The sequence below is a fragment of the Cuculus canorus genome, chromosome 2 (genome assembly GCF_017976375.1).
Source record: "Cuculus canorus isolate bCucCan1 chromosome 2, bCucCan1.pri, whole genome shotgun sequence".
In the NCBI taxonomy this organism is placed as follows: domain Eukaryota; kingdom Metazoa; phylum Chordata; class Aves; order Cuculiformes; family Cuculidae; genus Cuculus; species Cuculus canorus.
In genome coordinates this window covers 87129377-87153957 of record NC_071402.1, presented here as the reverse complement: position 1 = coordinate 87153957, position 24581 = coordinate 87129377, and the positions used below count along the sequence as shown (strand labels likewise).

The following is a 24581-nucleotide window of genomic DNA, read 5'->3' as shown; positions in this document are numbered from 1 at the left end:
CCAGGTGAGGTCTCACGAGACCAGAGGAGAGGGGGAAAAATTGCCTCCTTCATCCTGCTGGTCACACTTCTTTTGATGCTGAGCAGGATATGGCTGGCTTTCTGGGCTGCAAGTGCACGTTGCTGGCTCATGTTGAGCTTCTCATCCACAAGCACCCCAAGTCCTTCTCTTCAGGGCTCCTCTCAATCCATTCTCTGCCCAGTCTGTATTTGTGCTTGAGATTGCACCAACCCAGGTACAGAACCTTGCACTTGGCCTTGTTAAACTTCATGAGGTTAGCACAGGTACACCTCTCAAGCCCATCAAGGTCCCTCTTCTGAATGGCATTCCTTCCCTGCAGCATGCCAACCATGTCACCATTGATGAGGGTGCCCTCAAGTTTAGCCTTGAGAGGTATTTAAAAGACGGGTGGATGAGATACTCAGGGGCATGGTTTAGTGGTCGATAGGAATGGTTGGACTCGATGATCCAGGAGGTCTTTTCCAACCTAGTGATTCTGTGATTCCCATCATCCATGTCTCCGAGAAACATGTTAAACAACACTGATCCCAGTACCAACTCCTGCAGAATGCCACTTGTCACTAGTTCCCATTTGGACATTGAGACATTGACCACAACTCTGTGAGTGTGACCATCCAGCCAGTTCCTTATCCACCAAGTGGTCCATCAGCCAAATCCCCGTCTCTCCATTTTAGAGACAGGAATGCCACACGGGACAGTGTTGAATGCTTTGAACAAAGGCAGATGATGTCAGCTGCTCTTCCCTTACCCACTGATGCTGTAGACCCACCACAGAAGGGGGCAAATTGATCAGGCACAATTTACCCTTAGTGAAGCCATGTTGGCTCTCACCAATCAATCATCTCCTTTATTTTCTATCTGCCTTAACATTTTTTCCAGGAGCACACACTCCCTGATCTTGCCAGGCAGAGGTGAGACTGACTGGCCTGTAGTCCCCTCAAGTCCTCCTGTCTTCCCTTTTAAAAAATGGCAGTGAGTTATAATACCTCTTTTCCAGTCAATGGGAACATCACCAGACTGCCACAATTTCTCAAGAATGAGAGTGGCTTAGCAACTACATCTACCAGTTCCCTCGATCCACAAATGCATCTCATCAGGTCCCATGGACTTGTGCACCTTCAGGTTCCTTAGATGGTCTCTCACCTGACCCTCTCCTATAATGGGCAGTTCTTCATTTTCCTAGTCCTTTCCTTTACCGTCCGTGAATTGGGTGGTGATAGCCTGAACCATTGTGACGAAGAGTGAGGCAAAAAAGTCACTGAGTTATCTCAGCCTTCTCCATATCCTGGGTAACCAGGTCTCTCACTTCCTTCTGGAAAGGCCTCACATTCTCCCTAGTCTTCCTTTTATCACTGATGTACCTATAGAAGATTTTCTTGTTGTCCTTGACATCCTTGGTCAATTTAATTCTATTAGCTTTAGCTTTCCTAACCTGATCCCTGGCTCCTCAAACAATTTCCCTGTATTCCTTCCAGGCTGCCTGTCCTTGCTTCCTCCCTCTGTAGGCTTTCTTTTAGCATTTAAGCTTGTGCAACAGTTCCTTGTTCATGCATGCAGGCCTCCTGGCATTTCTGCCTGACTTCCTCTTCGCTGGTATGCATCGCTCCTGAGCTTGGAGGAGGTGACCCTTGAATATTAACTAGCTTTCTTGGGCCCCTCTCTCCCCCAGTGCTTTATCCCATGGTCATCTACCAAGCAGATCCCTGAAGAGGCCAAAGTCTGCTCTTCTGAAGTCCAGGGGAGTGAGCTTGCTGTGCAACCTCCTTCTGCCCTAAGGATCTTGAACTCCACTACTTCATGGTAGAAGCAAGTCAAGGTTTCCCTCAAGCTTCACATACCCTAGCAGCCCTTCCCTGTTGGTGAGAACAAGGTGCAGTGCAGCACCTCTCCTTGTCAGGTCTTCTATCATTTGGGGAAGGAAGTTGCCATTGATGCACTCCACGAACCTCCCAGATTACTTGCACCCCGTTGTGTTGCCCCTCCAACAGATACTGGGGTAGTTGAAGTCTTCCATTAGGACCAGGACTCGGGAACATAAGGCTTTGCATATCTGTTTAGAGAGAATCTCATTCACTCCCTCTTCATGGTCTGGTGGCCTGTAGTAAACCCCCATTATAATGTCCTCCATCCCTGACCTCCCTTTAATCCTGAGCCATAGGCTCTTGTTCAGCTCTTCCTTCATCCCCAGACGGAGCTCCATGCACTCCAGGTAGTCACTGACACAGAAGGTGACATCCCCTCCTTGTCTCCCCTGCCCATCCTTCCTAAGGAGCCTGCATCCGTCCATTGCAATACTCCAATCATAGGATCCATCTCATCATGTCGCTGTGATGCCAATGTGATCATAACCCTGCAGTCATGCACATATCTCTAACTCCTCTTGTTTTTCCCATGCTACATGCATTTGCATAGAGGCACTTAAGTTGGCCCCTGATGAAGCTGTCTTCCTGGCAGGATATCCTTTGTGTTTCTTTTCAGGTGCTCTCCTGCCGACCTGTGTTCCTTCTCCAGACTCTGGGCATCTATTGCTGGCACTGGCATCACTCTGGAATGACTGATGTTCCCCTCCAGTCTGGCAAGCCTATTTACCAAAGACGTTCTTCCCCTTCTTCAACAGAGGAACCCTACCAGTCCCGAGTAGATCAGGTTTCTCAAAGCAAGTCCCGTGATCTAAGTAGCTGAAATCCTGGCTACAGCACCAGTACTGTAGCCTGTTGTTGATTTGCCAGATTTAACTGGCCTTATCAAAACCCATCCCTTTGATCAGCAGGACTGATGAAAAAACTACCTGTGCTCCAGAGTCCCTTACCACTGCTCCAAGGGCTCTGTAATCTCTCGATACCCCTCAGACGGCCCCTGGCTGTATCACTGGTGCCCACATGAAACAACAGCAGTGGACAGTAGTCAGTGGGCTGCGCTAGGCTTGGCAGCCTCTTGGTGATATCCCTGATACAAGCCTTCAGTAGGCAGCACAGCTCTCTTCAGAGTGCATTGTGTCAGCAAATGGGTGCCTCTGTATCTCTCAGAAAAGAGTCACTCACTACTGTCACCTTTTGCGTCTTCTTCATTGTGCTGCCTGTTATCCAGGGAGCAGACAGGGCTGCCTTACCCAGCTCCAGCATCTCTCTGAATGCTATGGGTCTTTCCTCTTCAGCCTGCAGACTGGTGAGGCAGTTCTGCAACGGCAACTCAGACTTTAGGGGAAGCCTCTTCTTCCTGCTGGTCCTTTGTGCTTGCAAGCTTCCATTCTTCCGCATTATTGTCCCCTCTCCTGTCTGTGTGTGCCGATGGGGGGGAGTCTTTGGCTGTTTGGCTTTGGGTCCCCTGCAGACTATTTGGAACCAGCTATCTAGGGGCTTCTCAGCCTCCCTGATGCTGCACAAGGTTCTCACCACCTCCTGCAGCTCAGTCACCTGCTGCAGGAGCTTCTCCACCTGAGCACACCTTTTGCAGGCAGTACTACTGCCTGCTCCTGCCCCAGGAGAAAGGTCCAGGCACTTCCTGCAGTCTGAGGTTGCCACTGCAGCCTCTCACCTCAACAGGTCTGTCTGCATGGAGGCACTGGCCACTGCTGGGGTAGATAGTGCAGATTCCCCAAGCCAGAGCTGCAGCATTTGGTCTGAGATAACTCCCCACCATTCTGCCAAGGGTCAGGTAGGATGAGTGCCTTTGACCTGTGCAGGTGGTCATAGAACGTGCATAGGTGCTGGGTTCTGAGTACATCAGGACTCCCACTCAGCCAGTGGGATGCGTCCTTTGAAGAGGCACCCATCCCAGTGTGCCCTACCTGTGCAAACTGCTGCACCACACCCTTCTGCTGCACCACACTCTGTTTGCCTGTCCTGTTCTGTTTGCTGCTCTCCTGGTCACAGCACTTCCAGGGGCTGCTCTTGTATGTGAGGGGGATAGACTGCCATAACTCCTGTCCCTGCCTGCACAGAGTCAGAGTGGCCACTAACTCACCAGGAGCTCACCCTTTGCTGCTTTAGAGGCAGGGGTAGGGAATCTCTGTCCTGCAGTTTTTGCTGCTGCACTTCTGCCCCAGTGTTGCTGCTTTAGGGAAAGTGCACCAGCATGATTTGTCTGCTGTGAAGCCCTTTGCCTCTGTGGCTTCAATGAAGTCCCAACAGATATCAGACAAAGCTTAAACTACTTACTTATCCATCAGAAACTGCTTCTGTTCATTTGACATCTCCAACAGTTGCAGAAGTCTTAAACTAAGCAGTGTTTAAGCTATGAAGTGCATCTCACTGAGAATTTTTCAGAATTATCAGTGTTGATAAAATGGAGGGGTGTTTAAAGCAGTTGCAACTGCTGAAAGCTCATCTGGCTCCTATATCAGTAAAGCCAACATAAGAGCACTGTGAAACCTCTCAGGTTTCATCCAGGCATCACTGTTTTCTGGCAGGTCTGCAGGGAACTTAGCTCGCCTTTCCTTCAGTGTTGCACACTCTCAGCCTTTCAACTGCTTTTTGTATTTCTTTTAAAAGAGACACCATTCAGTCTCTCCCATCTGTCTATATAAGTAGCTTTGATTATCTATTTATCCACATCTTTCCATCCTGTCCTTACTAAGAGGAGCATCATTCCAAATCAGGTAGTAAACCCGCTGTCTCACTCAAGTCATCATTCCACCACTCAGCATCTGGAAAAGCCAACAAGAGTATACAGTTTTGCTTAAGTTTTATAAAGTAAGTTCAGACTTGAGCTAACAACAACAAAACCACCTAACAAACAACCTATAAAACAAATATTAGCCATCAGGATAACAGAAGTTACTTGTCTTCTTCCCAATTTCCTCTATTATTTAGACTCCCATTTAAGTTGAGAAACAATGACCTGTTCTGAGGCAGCCCCGTTCTGCTATGTATTCATACAGAACAAAAACCTGGTGAAACACTGATTGTGACAAGGGCCTGTACAAAGTCACAATGCCTGTAACTCAGGATTTGAGAGCTGTTACCAAGACATCCCTTTCTCACAAAAAGCATAATCAATGCGCTCTTCCCACATGACTTCTTCCCATAGGACCCATCTGAATTTTAAAGGCTAGAAGCAAAACCAGAGAGATACTTCACAATATCCAAACCAAAAAGGAACCCCAAACCATAAATAAAGCCGGATGCCTATGATGAAGAAGTAGCAACACTTTATACATCAGATAGAAGTCCCTAGAAAGTTATGCACCACTATTTTTGAAATAACTAGAAACAAATGATGATGCTAACCAAAGCCTTGTAAAATATCTGGAATCCTGTATGAAGGAAGGACTTCTGAAGCTTGCCATTCATGTGAGTAGAATTAGAAGAGTGGTATTGAAATGGTCTAGCAGATGTGGAGTTACTGCTATTGAAACCAATGGAAGTCACAGAAGTTCGGGAAGATCTAGCAGAGATAGGGGACGTGAAGGATGACTGTACATAAGTGCTGTGCATATAAAGGAACAGCACTGACTCCTTCTTCAAACTAGAAGAGCAAAGTTGCTAGACACAATATACATTTCCATATTTTTCATTACAATATTTTTTCTCTGCTTGCGGCTGCAACATTACTGCTGCTGGAAAATGGAAGTGTGTTTTTTGGAAAAAACTTAGGAAATCCTAGTCATCTGACTATCATTTGCTTTTGTAACCAAGTGCTCTGAAGCACAGCTCGAAGACAAAACAGCTTCTAAGTCACTAGCTGACCACATGATGCTAGTTGTTTAACTCCTATGATACTTCATTTAAATCTCTTTACAGCAGTCTGTAAAGAGAAAGATAAGAAAAACCCAAAGTAATTCCAGCATGTGCTCATATCTTAGCTTGCCTAAAAGGATTCCAAGAAATGCCAATGAACACTTGCACTGAAATTCTCCCATTGTGTATAGGAACACACAGTACGAAAGCTTTCCATTGCTCCATGGAAATCCAGCATTCCAGACATAATTCACATTCAATAAGAATTGCCAGTCACACTTTTTCTGCATCCAATGAAATTATCAAAAACCTCAGTGCAAAATCAGAGAAATTCATCTAATGCAGAGGCAGGGAGGAGCAGGTGCAAAGCTAGCACTGAGAAATTCTGACTTTAGATATTAACAGAAATAAAGAACTTTTTTTTTTATGTGACCACATTAATAATTTTTTTTCACTGAATCATAAGATTTAAGTGAGCTTAAAATGATACGCCCACTCCGCTACTTTCAACATTGCTAGTTCCCACAAAGAAAACTATAGGTTTATTCTCAAATATCTTTTGGTGAGTTCAAGTGAGAGAAGGTACCTCCACTACTGTCATATACACTCTCTTCAAGTCTCCATGTGAGGATCCATGAATGTAGACACAACAGACTGTATCTCTAAAAGAATTAGTTTTTTTAACTAATTTATTATAAGGTCTGACCTATGGCTTAGTACTTCAAGTAAACCTAACAATACGAAATGTTTAAGAGAGAAGTGAAAAGAACACCTGACAAGATCATATAATTTTCAACCCATCAGTGTCTTCTGCAATCTATTTCTTAATATTTTGAAATTGGCATAAATTCAGAGGCATGAAACTATCAGCTCTTGTTGACGTTAACCAGAATCAGGCTGAAGAGCACTAACAGAATTGCTAGGTCAATGCTAGACCCCAGACAGCAAGGAAGTCTGACGGTAATAGGTTCAAAAATCTACTTGAGCTATACAAAAATATGTATCTTTTTTTCATTGTTCTGAATCTTTCACCTTTCAATGGCACTCAATGTGAACTGCCTTCTGAATCGTTGTTGAGACAAACAAAAATCCTTTGAAAAGCACACTCTAACCTGTTGTATACATCAGGTTTCAAGACAATCACACTTAACCTTGAACCTAAGGACTAGAGCGATACTCTTCAGCACACCTCAGTATTACTGAGCTGCTCCAAAACACAAATCTCCCTCCTCCTCTTCTCTTTCCCCTGGCCTCCTCCATGCTTTTTTAATAGCGATATCCCATCACCATCCATCATTCAGCAGGTCTGCACAATAATCATTAACATGTTCTCACATCAGTGTACATTGGTTTAGGATTGCAAGAGGTCATGTTTTTGTTTGCGTGCATAACATCACATTTACACAGGCTGCTGTTTTTCTAATTCTTCTGGAGTATGTATTATAGGCTATCAATAACTGGAAGCAACATATTATGTTAAAAAAGAAAATATTTAATCAATTGGGTGAATTGACTGTAATCCCCAAGAAAGCTGTTTTTAATGAAAAGGAAATTTATGTCAATTTGAAGCCTTGAAGCATGAGTTTTTCCAACATTTACCAATTTTATAATGAAGATGACTGTACTGAAACTCTCAATCGGACAAAGGCAAGTATGAAATTTGAAGTACTTATAAACAAGATGACCAGAATATGAATAACACAGCATGAATTAAAAAAAAAAAATCCATACAATTATTAGAAGACATAGAAAAGCAGTAACTATTTGAAAGTCTGGATTTCTCCTATTACCCTAGCCATTTAGCTGCTACTAGTTATTTCTGAATTTTAAGACTAACTGCATGTCTTCGCAACATTTGTATCTATTTTTAAAAGAAACAAAAACATTTGACTGTTTACAATATATCTGTAAATATATTTTACTATATTTTACTGGCTGCTAACCCAAATCCATTTCATTCAATACACTCCCATGAGTTAAGCCGCAGAAGTCAGGTGGCTGGGCAGCTTCTTGCTCAAAGCCACTTCCACAAGCTACCTCCTTGTTACAGCTCTACATTTCTTGTCAGTTACATTGATAAGATGCACAAGTAGTTTTATTCTAAGCCATCTGCACTGCTACTAAAACTCAAAAGCTTTTAATGCCAGCTACGTGATGATTTCCCAAGTATTTGCATCACTCTTCCTCCCGAAAGCTACACCAATCTAGTATACTTCCAACTCCCCAACTCCTAAACACAAAATAGTTTAAAATTGACCAAAAACTATAAACACTTGATAAACAAGATGGCATAAACTATAGGAAACATTGATTTAGTTGAGCTTGACAGGTGCAACTCAGATCTATCTTTGATGGACTTAGCCATTCCAATGCATCAGGAGAAATAACATGGTGGCTCCTGACCCCGTTTTGACAATTTTTAGACTTAAAATGTAGCAGCCATGGCTTAACACCCAGCTCCTTCTCCTAGCAGCATATGACTACTTGACAGCAGACACTGGAGAAGATGCAACAAACCCCAAGATGGCTAAAAATTAAGGCTGAGCTTCCCCATCCCTCACACTTCTTCCACTTTTGACCTTCAGAGGAAGGCTGAGGGTCCATAACATAATGCGAGCAGGACCAGGGTAACATCGGTCCTGGCATTCCATCTTCTCATCCCCCGGCTCCTCTGCTCCTGTGGCCTCCCCCAGCCCCACATGCTGCTTACAGCAAGCAAGAAGCGACACAAAAGGCCCTCCTTGGCCACCCAGCTTCCCCAGGCACAGCAGGCACGGCAAGGGGCACACTGCTGGGCATCTCATCACTGGAGGATTGGAACCGGATAATCTTTAAGGTCCCTTCCAACCCAAACTATTCTATGATTCTATGATCTCACCGCTCCAGCAGCAGCTGCACGGCTCCCTAGAGTCACCCCCTCTCATGACCGGGTCGGACCCCCCTCCGCCGAGCCAGGGTCACTTACTGAGCTGCCCGGACCCGGGCTCCCTGCCGCCCGCTCCCCCGAGCGCGCTGCCGCCCAGGGCCCCGCCGGCGGGGGGCGTCCCGCTCTGCCGTTCGAAGTTGCCCGGGTTGGAGAAGAAGTCTCGGAGCCGGGGCAGCTCCCGCCCGCTCTCCAGCAGCTCGGTGTGCAGCTCCAGAGCCGTCAGCAAGAACTGGTCCCGCAGCAGCTGCGCCGCGATCGCGTCCATGGGCACCCGCGGCGGCTCCCGCTCCCCCGCGCCGGGGCCCGCCGCCGCATCGCCCGCCGCCGCCCCCGGCAGCTCCTCGGGGCTCCCCGTCTCCTCCTCCTCCTCCTGCGGCGGCGCAAAGGCCGGCCCGCCCGGCTCGTTGCTGCTGCTGCTGCCGCCACCGGGCACGGAGCCCTCGGGCTCGTCCTCCTCAGAGTCGCTGAGGAAGGGGTTCACGCTGCTTCCCCCGCCCGCCGCCGCCATTTTATAGCGCGACACCCGTCGAGCCGCCGCCTCAGCGAAGCCTGTGTGGAACCAACGCGGCTGTCGCCGGGGCCGCGGCCTCTCGCTTGTCCCACAGGCACTGCCGCCAGCGGCAACGGCACCTCCCTCCCCGCCGCCACCGCCTCCACCGCCTCCCACTGGCCCCGCTTCCGGGTCACAACTCTCGCGAGATTTCCCAAAGCCAATCTCAAACAGAACCCCGGCATGTGAGCCCTTCCCCCGCCCCGCCTCAGGGCCGCTGTCAGCCCCGCTACCAATTCCGGGTCTCAACTCTCGCGAGATTACCCCCCGCCCCCCCCCCCCGCGCCCCAGCCAATGGCAAATAGCACCCCAACACGCGGACCCGCCTGCCTCGGGATCGGGGCCGCCCGGCGCGAGACACGGGCGGCAGCCCAAGGGGCGGGGCCTGAGGGAGGACATTTCCCTCCCCTTCCCGGGACCGAAGGGCGGAGCTCGCGCGCGGCGCCGGGGCGTGGGGGTGTGGCGGGGGACTAGGAACGGCCTGCCGGAAGCGGAAGTGGAATGCGGAAGCTGCAGGGTCCCGCGGCGGGGGGGAGATAAGTGAGTCCAGGCGCGTGCGCACTGAGCGCATCCGCGGGGGGTCAGTGGGGAGTGCGAGAGGGATGAGTTTGTTCCCAGGTGTTGGTCAGAGGATGGGGATGAGGGTGGGTCAGTTTCCCAGGTCTGGGGATGGGGATGAAGATGAAGATGAAGATGAAAATGAAAATGAGGGTGAGGGTGAAGATAAGGATATAGATGAGTCCCTTCCCTGGGTCTGGGTATGAGGATAGGGATACGGATGAGTCTGTTCGCCGAGTCTGGGGATGAGGATGGGGATGGAGTTAGAGATGAGTTGGTTCCCTGAGTCTGGGGATGGGGGTGAGGATAAGGATGATTCTGTTGCCTGGGTCCAAGTCCGGGTCCCCGCTGCAGAATCTTCCTGGCCACTGGAAGGCTTTATGGCAGCAGCCACGTGAGGAGTCCAGCAGGTGGTTAATGGGTTTTGGTGGGTCAGGGTGCAGGACGTGCAGCTTCAGAGCCTGGAGCCCCAGCACACCCATCACCCCAGCACATGACTGAGCTGTCTTGACTGGGCCAGTATGGAGCTGCCCGAGGAGGGCAGATCCTTGTGAGAGCCCCAGGGCCAGGAAGGTGCTTGGGTGGCCTAAGCTCTTTGGCCAGCATCAGATATGCCTGGTAGGACTCAAGTTAGGGAGGGTGCAAGCAGGAGTGGGGAATTGTGTAGGTGGAAATATGATGCTGTCATTCTTATGAGGGAAAGGCTTCAGTAAAGTCTTGACACTGTCTCCTACGGCATTCTCCGAGAGAAACAGGCAGCTCACGGCTTGGACAGGTGTACTCTTCGATGGGTGAAAAATTGTCTGGATCATTGTGCCCAGAGAGTTGTGGTGAACAGAGTTAAGTCCATTTGGCAGCTGGTCACAAGCGGTAGGGCTCAGTGTTGGGGTCAGTCTTGTTTAATATCTTTAGCAGGATGAAGGGATTGAGTGTACCCTTAGTAAGTTTGCCAATGACACCAAATACAGTGTAAGAGAAGTGGGAAGGCTCTGCAGAAGGACCTGGACAGGCTGAGTCAACGGGCTAAGGCTGATTGTACGAGATTCAACAAGGCCAAGTGCTGGGTTCTGCCTCTCCGCTATTTCATTCAATCACAACAACCCCATGCAGTTCCACTGGCTTAGGGAAAAGGGGCTGGAAAGCTGTCTGGTGGAAAAGGACCTGGGGATGTTGGTGGAGAGCCATCTCAATGTGAGCCGGGACTGTGCCCAGGTGGCCAAGAAGGCCAACAGCATCCTGGCTTCTATCAGAAAGGGTGTGGCCAGCAGGAGTAGGGAAGTGATTGTCCTCCCCTAGTCCATGCTGGTGAGGCTGTACCTCAAATCCTGTGCTCAGCTTTGGGATCAAGTTGCTGGAATGTATGCAGAGGATGGCAACAAAGCTGGTGAAGGGTCTACAGCACAAGAGGGAACAGCAGCAGCTGAGGGAACTGAGGTTCTTTAGTCTGGAGAACAGGAGGCTGAGCGGAGACCTTATCGCCTTCTACAACTCCCTGAAAAGAGGTTGTAGCGAGGTGGGTGCTGGTCTCTTCTGCCAGGGAACAAGTGATAGGACAAGAGGAAATGGCCTCAAGTTGTGCCAGGGGAGTTTTCGGTTGGTTGTTAGGAAAACATTCTGTACTGAAAGAGTGGTGAAGCACTGGAACAAGCACTGGAACAGGCTTCCACCCAGGGAAGTGGTGGAGTCACCATCCCTGCAGGTGTTCAAAAAACATGTAGGCGTGGCCCTTTGGGATGTGGTTTAGTGGGCATGGTGGTGTTGGGTGGACAGTTGGACTAGATGATCTTAGAGTTCTTTTCTGACCTCAATGACTGTATGATTCTAAGAAGATGATGCGAAGCTGTAACTGTGGGTGTTAACTGATGAGAAAGTCAAATTGAAGCTGAAGTGTAGCAATGGCTAGTGTTTGCTACAGAAGGAAGTTCAGTTCACTGGAAATGGCGCAGAACAGGGTCAGCATTGGTTTCTGTTCTCTTTGAAAATAACGTCCCTTTCCCACTGATAGGAGTTCTGTTTGTGTAAAAATGATTCATTAGGAGTTACTTTACTGAGAGCAAAACTGAGGCTGAAATCTTGGTAGTAAAATAGTGGCAATATTTTGTGGTGATACTGAGATCTAGCGGCAATATTCAGTACTCTGAATGCAAGCTATTCATATCATGATGCTATGCTATTAAAAAATGGTGTTTCTTTTTAATTTGCGTGAACTATTGTAAATAGTGTAATCAGTTTTGCATTCTATCCTGTAATAAACTTGGATTTTTTTATGAACTTACTGTTTTATGCTGTTGATATACAAAAAGAGAATAAATTGTGGAGTGTGGACTGGTTGTAGCATAATGTATAATGGTAGTATATTGATAATGCTGTAAAATCCAACTCAGACCACAATAAAAACAAGAACAAAGATACTTTACTGCTGATACTCCGGTGGAATTGGGAACCCGTAAAGAAATCTTCTGCTTTTTCCTTTTCTTTCTGGAGAATTCAGTATGAACTTGTTAAAAGTTGATACGCCCGTGTTTTGCCTCTCCCCTTAAAACGGAGGGGAAAACTTACCGATGTCCTGGAGCAGCCTCTAGTGGCGACGATCGTCAACGTTCACATGTGGCTTGAAGCTCTTTAAAGGTAGTTCAAATACTAAATTTTGCTTTTCTTTTCAGGGAATAGTTTCTCTTGGGTTTTGTGTGCTCTTAGAGTAGGGACTAACTTTTTTTGCTCGTTCTTCACCTAAAATAATGTAAAAGTATTCTTTCATTTCAGTACTTCACAGGAGGCTTGATTTGGTTTGTGAAACTAACTGAAATATTTATTGGTGTCAGTCAGTTGCTCCACAGTAATTTCTGAATGTCTGGGATGAAGTTAATACAGCTAAAATGTGCATTCCATAGCTACTGACTATAGGGAGAAAAATGTCCTTTTAACAATATGGTTAAAACCAGTTTCTTACAATATACAAAGGGGTGTTGTTTTGAGAGACTTGAGAAGAAAACCTGATAAGGAAAGTTTAGCACCTTGGAGGATATGCAAGACAGAAAAAGATGCATTTGTTTTGGAAACAGCATTATCTGGGCCTACTTGAGGCAGGCAGCTACAAATTAATTTTTTTCTGTATTTATTCAGTAGTCATAGAGAAAGGCAGATTCTTCACCTACTTGCATTGTCTCTTACTGTAATTAATGTTTCCTTGTGACTTCTAAAGGACTTGGGTATTATATCTGAAGAACGGCAAACATACATACAGCTCGGAAAGCCTGATTTTTAAAAATGGTCTGTCAAGCTGAGCATCCAAAATACAGAAAGACGATCTTCAGTAGTGTTCGTGTGGGGTTGATTTGGGTTTTTTTTGAGAAGGTGATAATGTATGAATAATTTTTTCAGTCCCTGCGTATTTTAACTTTTAAAGTTACAATTCTTGAGTTTGAGAATAAGTACAGAAAATTCAGCCTTGCTTTTACTGTGATTTTTCTGTTAAATCTTGAACTGTTTCAAAGGTTAATGAACTTTAACATGAACAGTTTCGAGTTCCTTCTATGCTCTTAGGTGGGGATGTGTGGGTGAATCATGCTTTCCGTGCTCCTCTGGTGCAGTGTCAAGTGCTTTCACAGTGAGTGTAGTAAAACTGTAAGAATTTTTTTTTTGTTTGTTGCAGCTTCTACAGACAAGGCTAAGTTAATTTAAAAAAAATTGTTGGGTCCATATCTTTTTCTTCTGTGCTAAATACTTGTTATCTGTTAATTAACCTGTCCTGGTCAGTCCTACACTGAAGTACAGTAGCTTTTTTTTCATCTGATTGGAGCCCAAATCAAGGCACAGAGTACAAAATAATGGAGGAACATTGGAAGCAAATCTGATTTCTGCTTGAAAGTAATACAGATCTGTGAGTTCTACCAACTATTGTTCAAGTTGTCTTCTAGATTTGAATTACCTGAAAGACTTTTTGTCTTTGTTTGTATATTTTAAGACTGACATTTATCCCCTTTTCCAAAGAAACTTTACAGAATTTTTAAGTTTAGTATTTATTTTCAGACCTTAAAACAATTGAATTTCAGTGCTTTGTGAACTCTCTACCCTCTAAAATACTTTGATATTCTGCAGGAGCTGAACAGTGCAACTGTTCAGTCTCACAGTGTTGGTACTTTGTGCTTAAATACCTCTGCCTTCTCTGAAATTGCATCTGCCCTTTCCAGCTTTAAGGGCATGTTTTTTAGTGAGGGCAGCTTATGTCAGTAGTTAATAGTTACTTGTGTGCTGTACCTGTATACTTACAGGCCTAGCTTTGCTCAGATAAACTGATTTTAGAAAGTGTGTGTTCAAGTGGGATCTGGAATAAAAGTACTACGACAGTGAGAATGGGTCTTGGAGATATTTTCAGCCTCAGCAAAAATGTGATAACGTCCCATGAAGCCAAATGAGGACTCTCAGACTCACAAAATCCCTTTGAAACAAAGTTTGGCTGTGCTTTTCTACCTTTAAGATTGCTACTTTGAAGCATTACTGGCAACAGTGGATATTTGGAAGCTCCCCCTCAAAACTACAATAAGCAAACACATTCAGAGCCTGAGGGATATTTTAGAAAACTTGTTCACGCCTATCCATGTGTGTATTATGTTTTTGTGAGAATGAATAGAGAGAGGAAAAAATGTTACAGTTGAATGAGGAGGCATAATTTAGGAATAAAAGATGCAAGCTTTTGACACCACAAACATTAGAGTATTGAATTGCTCGGGCTTTGTTCACCCTCATCTGGAAGATGGAGTGCATTGGCTGGAAGATGTATGCTGCACAGAAAGCTGGGGTAGAGGGTAACAGACCACTCTGTCTAAGATGGTATGCCATACCAGACCTCACCACGGTGAAGGGAGAGGAAATGCTGCCCCGAAGTATGAAAATCATGATTGTAAAGTCATTCTTGAGTTCTGAGATTTAAAGGTACTAAATTCAACTGAAAAACTCTTTTAACTGAATTTCTGTATGACTCTTTGTAGAGACTATTTATGACTATTTAAGACCTGACATTGCAAAGGTCTTATTTACTCCTTTCATTGCAAATGCATGCTCCAGCTTGCAGAGATGTTGCTACCTTGACTCCATACCACTGCTCTGTGTTTAGGGGGTTGTCTGTTTCACTTTATTCCTCTTAAAGTTAATATTTGCAAGCTTTCTTTTTTTAAAAAAAAAAAAATAAATCCTGTTTTACTTATACAGCCTGATGTTCTTCAGTCATGTTCAAATATATAGGGAAAATAGAAGAGATTTGATCTGGTCTGTGGAGGAGGAGGTCACAGAATAGACTACAATGTTAGTAAGAGGAATACAAATATTGTGAGATGCAGGCTTCTGAGAAGAATGTAGGATTCTGAGGACATGCTTTGAACATGCTGATTTAGCCCTATTGTTGGGACGATATGCAGTCTTGTCCTGGTGTCAGTGCAGAGATTGGTTTTGGGAATTAGACAGGGGAACTGAACTATAGCAAAGTTGTCTTTACTCTTCCTTCCTTCCTCTTTTTTTTTTTTTTTTACCCTTGAGGTTACCTTCAGTTGAATTAATTCTCTAATCTGCTTGGCTATGCAGTTGTGCCAGCTCAAGGAAGAAGTTTAGCATAGGAATACATGGGCAAGGACAGAGAAAGACAGGATAACTCTCTGCAGCTGTACTGTCTTTGTTTTCTTTGCAGTATTTGTGATGGTGGAGACCTCTTGTTCTTTTCACTGCTGCTCCTGTAACAGCTGTTTTTGTATAAAATACCTGATCAAATATATTTGCCTTGCTGGACTTAAGTGTTTTGGAAAATATACTTTTAATTACATGTCCGTTCCTACAGATGGTAGGGTATGGGTAAATAACTGCTAAATGGACTTGAATAATAGACTTTCTCTGCTATCTCAAAACTAGCTCATTGTATCCTTCCTGAGAACAGATACTAAGGTAAGTAGACTTTGCCCTCATGTTCTTGACATGAAACTATATTTGGTGTCTGTCCCATAATAGTAATTGTCATTTCTTTGGAGTCTTCTGCGTACCAGTGTTGTACACAGCCCTCTTTTTGCCAGCAGAGAGATCAGGAGATGAAAAAGATTCTCTATTTGTGGGGGGGGAAGATGTAATATGAGAACTGAAGATATGTTTCCTGTCTCTGTTCTCCATGTTTCTGCATCCCTGTCTTTAACAGTTTTTGTCTTTTGCTCTGAGCTTTTTTTTTTTTTTTCTACAATAAGGGTATTGCCACTTTTTTTCCAAAAAAGTTTGAGTTGTGGGGAACTTCCATTGTCATTTAACAGTGCCACATATTGCAAAGAGGCAAGATGCTGATTGCTTCCAGGAATAATTTCACGGCTCTGTTAATATTGGAGTCATTCAGCAGCTGAAAAATGAAATGTCTTATGGCAATGAAAAGTGGCTTGGCCTTGTCTTTAAAACAAATGTAAGCTCACAGGGTTTCAGCAGAGGGTGTTTATGAGTTGATATATCATAAATGATAATGAATGTTAATTACTTTGCTAGTAGAGGTTGCTGTAGGAGCAAGAAGAACTCTGTTCTAAAGTGAGTGTAAGTATATCATGCTGTGCTAAGTGATAATGTAATGTGGATAATAAGGATATCAAGCTACTGGAGAGTGTCCAAAGGAGGGCCACAAAGTTGGTGAAGGATTTAGAGGGAAACTTGTATGAGGAGCAGCTGAAATCACTTGGTCTGTTCAGACTGGAGGAGACTGGGGGGAGACCTCATTGCAGTTTACAGCTTCCTCACAAGGGGAGGAGGAGGTGCTGATCTCTTCTTTCTGATGGCCAATGATAGGACCTAAGGGAATGGCAGGAAGATGTGCCTGGGAGGTTTAGATTGGGTATTGGTAACAGGTTCCTCACTCAGAGGGTGATGGAGCCCTGGAACAGGCTCCACAGGGAAGCAGCCACGGCACCAAGCCTAACAATGTTCAAGAAGTGTTTGGACAACGCCCTCAGCCCCACGGTGTGTATGTTGGGGTTGTCCTGTGCAGGGGCAGGAGCTGGGCTCAATGATCCTTATGGGTCCCTTCCATCTCAGGTGATTCTATGTTTCTACGATTCTGTAATGCCAGTGCGGTTCGTGCCTGGCTCGCCCCGGCCCGCATGGCGGCTCTGCGGGGCTGGAGCGCTGCAGGACCCTGGAGAGCGCCGTGCCCCGCGCCGCGTGTCCTGCCGCGCGCCTCCGCCTGGGAGGGTCCAATCAGCTTCTGTTCTCAGTGGGCAGCTTTTTCCTGTCAACGCTGCTGTGAGCCGAAGGGTGCTACATAAAGATACATAAAGTATCAGTTATGTTAGTCATCTGAATTGTATTGAGATATGCATTGTATTCAACTGACTTATCTAAGTAGTTCTTGTGAACTCAAAAGCTCCTAGGTACTTCTTTTTTTTTTTTTTTTTTTTTAAAGAAAGAAAGCTTTTGAAAGGGTGGGAGCCTACAAATTATTTGACTTCTCTATTTCTTCTTTTTGAACGTATTGCTTTTTACTTAGAAGTTTGTCTTGTAGTCCTTTTGTTTCAAACTGAAGCTATTGGCAAATTGGCATTCAGAGGCTGATGTGCAAGATTCAACAGATGTAGCTTGTTACTCTGACATTAGTTTTTATTTGTAATGGTTGATATTGGTAAGAAAATAGGACCTAATACAAGACAAATAACTGTCAGATTTTTTTAAACCTTCCTCATTCATAGAATCACCAGGTTGAAAAAGATCTCTTGGATCATCGAGTCCAACCATTCATACTAGATTCAACGGAACATACTTTAAGCACTGTTTGGTTTTTGTCAAAGTGTGTTTTCTTCTCTGTGTGTATACAGAATACCTTTGCAAGCTGGTTTTGCAAAGCTGGCTCAACACAGCTGAAAGTTGTTCTTTTTCCATCCTTTTCTCTTGTGTTCTACTTTAGTATTTGCTGTATGACTTTAAAGAGTTCGAGCCATGTCTCTTTTATTGCTAAAAGAGGAACTATGCTGTTTCTGTTGGTGCATGTGTTCTGTTGCATAGTTTTATTGCAAATATCTTCTAAAATGTCTCAGAGAGGTTTCAGCTTTGGATTGAAAAGGAAGGCTCCAATGAGACAGCAAGATTGCTGTGGCAAGCTTTCTTACACGCGCTTGCATTCTCTGAAGTGCCCTTGACCCTAGCACCTGTGGCATTCAGTGGGTGGGTTCTGTTAGATGCTCCCAGGATGACGTTCTCTCCCAAAAATTATCCAGTGAAACTTGTAATATAAAAAAAGAGTTGTCTATAAGACCTCCAAACAGGGCAAGGAAAAACAATGACAGGAGAAAAAAATCCTTATTTTCTGCAAGAAAAGAGAAATTGTCCAGACTAACACCAAGACACTTTGGCAGCATGAAAGAATTAGACAGTCCATATTGAGATGAAAATATGATGTTAAGCTGTAGAGCAGCAATGCTTGAAGAAGGCTTGCTGACAAACTATTGCTGAATGACTCTGAAGTCAATAAATACCTAAGAGGATTTGCAAAATATTTGTAAAAGCAGTCATAGACTCCCCAAAATGTTGTCGCCCAACAAAATAGCTGATTCACAGCAAAACTATGCAGGCTTTATTGTTGCTGGGTTTTGCTTATTCTTAGTTCTGCATTTCTAGCTGCCTGCATCCTATGCAGATGTAATGCTGAATATTTACTCTTTGTTTTTTCTCCACTTGGCTTACAAGGGGTATGAAAGGATGATGCTCCTCTTCTCTCTTTTATGTGTCAAAACAGTCACTGTTTCTTAATGAAGTACCTTTGTTCACTTTGTCGGTGGTGTCATGTTGTCAGCGTAGTTATCAAGTATGTTCTTGTGCCCGAGAGACTTGTGGGTACTATTTCCTGTCTTTAGAGGATAACTCAGAGGATATTTTTAGGCTGACATTGAAGTAACTGGTTTGCTGCATATTCTAGGATTAGGACACTTGATGTTTTATTGGCACCTTGCAGGCCATAGTCAAATTTCTCCTTGGAAATTTTTGGCAGAAGACTTTTCTATGCAGGCAGAGTAATTCTAATTATCAAGTGATGTTAAAAAGCAAATTAAATATTCTTTGAGCTCTTTGCCTCAGGTTTGGATCTGCTTTACTGAAATTTAAGAATTACCATGCAAATTTAAAATGTCATTTGTTATTATAAACCCTAAAATGCTCAGTGAAGATGTTGAACATAGAATAATTTTAAACAGTTGGTTTGAATTACAAAAACCATTTCAGTGCAAGTGGAAATACTGTAGTTGCAGTTTCATTGTCTGGCGGAGTGTATTATGCCTCAAAAGAGAAAGGAAATGAGATTTTTGAGAGGAGGAAAAGGGACTTGATCGTTATTCCGCTTTTATTCATAGTATGATTGTACGATAAAGTCAAGATGAGGATTTTGGGTTTCCTGTATTTAAGTAGTGTGCAAATACATGAGTGAGAGTTACTCTGAGACTGGCTGTTAAGTGTCTTATATAAATTAAGTTGTGCAGTCAATACGTATGTGCTGTGACAGCTGGGATAACTTGATTGCATTTCTTGAGTGGTATAGCTCTTTAAAAATATAAATTAGTAGAAGAATAGAGTACCATCTTAGACCTGTGTGCCATCTTAGATGATGTGTAACTGCCAAACCGTGCAAAATGCTGTCACTTAGACCACACAACTCCTACTTTGCTCCCCAACCCTAAGCAAAAGCATCGTTTTTTGTTTGGACAAATTGTACAGTCACGACTTTGACAGTTTAAATTACAAAATACACAACACTGTTTACTTGAAAAATGTATTTGTCACCCAGAAACGTAGCAGCCATTTCTGTCTATTTATTTTTTTCTGTAAAAGATATTTACCAAGGCCGTCGATGCTTATTGAAAATGCATTTCCAATAGATTTTCTTCATCTTAACGGACAGACCTGACAGTATTACTGAAGCATGGTCCCTCTAAAAGAAATGACTAATGTATCTTGAGCTTCCTGTCTTGACACTTTATTGTCCTTAAAAACATATTCCTGTCAATGGGGCATATTCCAGGTAGTATTTTGTGTATTTTTTATTGCATATTTGAAGAAAGAAATGCATAAAATGGAAATGTTACTTTTCTCATGAAAAACTGTGTTGCGTAGCAATACAAGTATGATTTTCTTTGCCTTATAAATAATGCTGCAAGATTATAACTTCAGAGGAATGCAGCTTAGATGTTGATTACTTTGGGGAAATGAGGGCTGCGCTTATGTCAGCCTTCCTGTTCAGCTCTGAGGGACCTGATCCAGCTTGGGGCTATGGATGTGGATTCTGTGGCATGAGTCAAAAAAAGGAGAAAAAAATCTTGTCAGCAAGTTACTGATAAACTTGAAAAGTGGAAAGAGCTTGTGTGAAGTAAATTGCCTGCTTCTTTTCTCTAATGATTGGCCTTAGGCAGCTCATTGCAGCTGTCTTGCTCCTCTGCCATCATCACCGTCTGGAGTCTTAGTCCTTGCACTAATGTGACTGTTGGTGAGGAGCTTGCAGCCAATAGCAGGTTTTTGGGGTATTGTTTTCATAGGTGTGAGAATAAAGAAAGAAAGAGTGTCTCTGTGCAATAGGCAGTGGCTTAATAGAATTAAGTAGAACAATGCAGTCAGGATTTGAGCAAAACTCACGTTTTGCTTTATGCAAGTAAGGCCTGTGGGAGGTACCACACTAAGTTGCTTGCTAAAGGATTAGCTGGGAAAGTATCAGAGGAGACAAAAATGCTGAGATATCCTTGGATTAAGTTTTCTTGACAGAAAGATGCAAGATATATTTTCAAGCGACAGTTTGTTTATCCACTTTTTGGATGGCCAGGCACCTGAGGGCAGAGACATTTTTGCACTAGTAATAACTACTTAGATCTATGTCCTTGTCCTCCAAAGCAAAAAGCTGTGTGTATTTAATACATTTCTATTTTTCTTCTCTTGACAGGTTGTGGCTTTTGCTTTTCTTTATAAGCTAGTGCTTAATCCATTTTTTTTTCCGTGCTATCCTTGTAATTTCTTCCTTTTAGTGTGCCTTACAGGGTTTCTGCCTTGAACCATCAAGCACCAGGCTCTACAGAGAAATTTGCTGCTGCTGACCTCTGTAATGGAGTGCGGGGGAGTAGAAAACTAAAGGATTCTTTTCTTATGTTTTGTGGGTTTTTGTGTTTTTGGTTTTTTAGCTTTTTGTGATATCCCATAAAAGCTGGATTTCATTTCTGTATCTCATGTGAGATACAGAGAAATAGTATGTAGGAAGGCATGTTTCCTGCTAGAGCAGGTGCATACAAAGCACTAACTGTGCTTTTGCTGTGCCTAGTGGGCATGAGAGTACTCACTATAGATGTGAGGAATGTCTGAGCACCCGAACTGTACTGGGTTAGCTGCGCTGTCCTCTTCCCAGCCAGAAAAACACACCAAAAGGCAACAGAGCACCCAGGAATTTGATGCTGATGCTTCCATTTACAGTTCCTCCTAATACTGACAGCCCTGTCAAGCGACCTATGAGATCCTGTTCAGCCTCTGGTCCCCGCATTGGACCTGCAGGTTCAAAAGTGGCTTTTGAACTGCTCTGTCAAATGGTGTTGCAAAAGCAGAAGGCAGGGGAGAAAAGAGAAGTAGAAGAGATCTCTGGATTCCAGAGGACTCAGATGAGTGAAGATCTGTGCCTTTTCAAATTTAGAGGAGCTGTTGTCCAATTCCAGCTGTTCCTGCACCAGCTGTGTAGAGGCTGTGTTGACTGCTAAGTGGGATCCCTCCTTGGACTTAGTCTCCAATACTTCGCATTGCATTTTTGAGACTATAGATCAAATGATGATTCCACTCCTCTTGGAAATGAGTGGAGAAAAACGTAAAATGGTAAAAATTATCGAAGGCAGAACCCTCCCCCCACCCCTCAGCATGTGTCCCAGGAGATCTACACTGAAGTTTATCCACAAATCTGTTTTTTCCTAGATCACCTTTAACTCGTGAGGATCACGTCCAGATCTTGTAAGGGGAAGGATAGTTTCAAGATAGATCTTTGGCTTTAACTCTCCATATTGATGGCTTCTCATCCAAGAATGCAGTGGAGGAGAGATCATCATAGAGATCCAATTTATATTTGAAATGAGAGATACTGATCCTTTTCTGTCAGTGATGCCAACACTTGTAGCTGCGATTACACAGCACAAATGTTGCTTAGCATTAGCTCTTCTCTCTGTGAGGGTTCATTCACAAATTCTAGAGGTCCCTCTGTTTTCCTCCTTCACTTTCTTCTCTGAAGGTTTACTTCACATGGTAGATCAACTTCTGATAGTGAGGTTGTAGGAGCAGGGGAAGGATGACCACTTGAAGAAGACTTTTTTTTTTTTTTTCCTCTTGCCTTGGCATCCATTGAACCAACAACCGTTTTTTATCAAGTAGATAGAAACGCATGGACAAAATTATCTTATTCCACACCATAGTAAAAGGGGGGTAACCCATCCTAGGTTTAGGAAACTTAAATACCTGCAGTTGTGAATTGAAGTGACTTTGGCCAAAACCGTTCCCAATTCGGGAAGAAGTTTGTCCCCCAGTTTGCAGGATATCTATTCTAACATGAAATCAAAACATTAACAATTAAATTATGATATTGACAGTGAAATGCTGGTGTTTTGGGCTTGTCAGCTCTGTGGTTATTAACCTGTATTCTAGCAGGGATGACTACTCTTTCTAGAAGAGATAAAGCACCATCATTTTTCTTACAAGTGTAGCTAAAAACTGAAGGAGACTTCTGAATGGTATTTCTGATGCTCTTTTTTATTTCTCTGATTTTCTTACTTGCTGGATTTTTTAGTTAAAAGAACTGTGTGAAGTTGCAGCTGGTAGGTATTCAACCAAGAAGTGAACCACTATCAGCCAAGACTTGTTTCTGCACAGCAGTGGATCGCTTAGACACGTCCTTTCTCAAAATAGAAACTGTTGTGGTTTTTTTTTTATAGGAAGGGCCCAGTTCAACCTCTCATTTATCTGTCTTCCACCCTTGTCTGTCCTAGACCACAGTAAACCCAAGTTTCTTTGAAAGGAAATACTTTACTTCATTACTATCTGAATCTCTTTCCAAATGTGGGTATTTGCCAGGCTTCTGATAAGTACTTTTGTAATTCAGTGAATATGAATGACTGAATGCGTTATCTTGGTTACTGTGTTATCTGCAGTAGGGTGATGCAGAATCTGGTCCGTGGTTGCAGTGTCTGTCACAGGCAGCATGCCTGGGGCACCCTTCTAGTTGTCTTCAGTCTCTAGGAAAAGCTCTCTGGAAATTAACTTGCCAATGTTCATCCATGTTGCCATGCCTTTTAGGCAAACTAGTGTTTCTGTATTATGAGGGAAAATAGAAACTTAAGTTTTTGCTTTGAAGGACACAAGCCTTCCCCTGGACCATAGTCTTCCTTTGAAAGGACTCGATGTGCACTGTCTTCTCCTCTGAATCTCATTGCTCCACTTTGTCAGATCCTTCCTGCTTGCTTCATTGCGGTGTTACAGAAGACGTGTACAAGAGACTTCATCCATTTGCCTGCTTGCTTTTCTTTCACCCTATTCGGTAGGAACATACGTCTCAGTATTGCAGCCTGAGAAGAAGTAGAGGTGTGCTCCAAGCTGCATAGCATATGTTGAGAGGAGCTGACAGTGAGATGAGAATGGACCTGTGAAAATTTGGGTCCAGAAAAGCCTAGTCTTGAGTGTTTCCCCTACAGGGGTAGAATGGGTGCTTTGATGGTTTGGACATCCCAGGGAAATATAGATAGTGACAAACCTCCTTTTCCACTGAAAACCTGTTAATGGAAATGTTGATTGTTCTTCCATGTTACTTTGGCTGTTTGAAGAGGTTGTATTACACAAATCAACTGTCTTAAATGAAGTTTAAGTACTTTGGGCTGGCAGTGACCAAGTTTGGTTGTAACTCGATCAAGGTGAAAAGGTGTAGAAAGTCATTGGTGCCTCTCTAGAATTGCTGTTGACTCTTTTTAAAACTTTGTTGTTTAAGTTTGATCTTTCACTAACCACAGACAACTGCTCATTTGCAACACCTCACCCAATGTCTCAGTAGTTTGAAAGCAAGACTGCCATTAGGAAAGGGTGCTGGATGCCATTCTGGCATACAGCTAAGATGCAGTTAGGTATTTATTTAGGAGCTTTCCAAAAACTTTATGCCTGTGGGAAGGTATCTGTAAGCCTGAGGACAGGGTAATCTTCACGATGTTATGTCACAGCTATGAGGAACAAAGTCATGCATGAAAGGAGCAATATGAGGTAAGCTAGTGTCAGAAGGAGCTGCTGGCTACAAGAGATGTAGCAGAAGCAAGTGGATTGAGAGCTGCCTATACTGAAATCGTCTTATGGTGGTGAGCAGCTGGATACATTGTGCACAGGTGAATAAGGGAGCATAATGTAGCCAAACTGTGGCTGCAAAATAAAGTCTTTTCTTTTTTAATTATTATTACTTCTGTGGATCACTATAGTCTTTACACGGCATTAAATTTTAATTGTGTTGGTTGCACTCTCTTTGCTGCAAGGAGAGGCTCAGATCTGGGGAGAGTTAAAGCAAAGAGAAACAGTGCTGAAAACAGATTAGATTACTAATACTTGAATTAGAAGAATTAAGCATCTGTTAAGCTATAGAATTGCAGCACTGAGAGTATAGTATACAACAGCAAGTAATTGATTGAAGTAACTGCTTTGTTTAGTAGGGTGTTTAGTCTCATCAGTTTAAGGCATGAATAGTTTGTATTCTCTTATCAAACACAAATGCATCAAAAGGAACATCCCTATAGAAAATAACGCATTTAATAAAATGAAGCCTGGTGTTCAACTTACTGGTGTTTCTATGACTGTGGTTTGATGTATTTGA

General features: G+C 43.7%; 2 protein-coding genes across 11 annotated transcripts in view; one reads left to right on the top strand and one right to left on the bottom strand.

The window, feature by feature from the left end:
- The window catches only part of RELCH (RAB11 binding and LisH domain, coiled-coil and HEAT repeat containing), an 88032-nt gene extending 78732 nt beyond the window's left edge, over positions 1-9300 (bottom strand). For all 4 annotated transcript variants that reach the window (XM_054057558.1, XM_054057556.1, XM_054057559.1 and 1 more), the window contains exon 1: positions 8665-9300. In XM_054057558.1, coding sequence (XP_053913533.1) covers positions 8665-9133 — 469 coding nt within the window. In that variant the 5' untranslated portion in view covers positions 9134-9300. The remainder of the gene's footprint in view (positions 1-8664) is intronic.
- A 299-nt stretch (positions 9301-9599) lies between these two features.
- Positions 9600-24581, top strand: part of PIGN (phosphatidylinositol glycan anchor biosynthesis class N) — a 107131-nt gene continuing 92149 nt past the window's right edge. The window contains exon 1 of one of the 7 annotated variants that reach the window (XM_054058319.1): positions 9600-9715. Coding sequence is in view for 3 of the 7 variants with exons in the window: in XM_009569411.2 (XP_009567706.2) it covers positions 11094-11246 (153 nt within the window). In the remaining 4 variants the exon portion in view is untranslated. Of the gene's footprint in view, positions 9716-9998; positions 11247-12206; positions 12362-24054; positions 24103-24581 lie in introns of those variants that run through there. The other 6 variants (XR_008448478.1, XM_009569411.2, XM_054058317.1 and 3 more) reach the window with 6 other exon arrangements.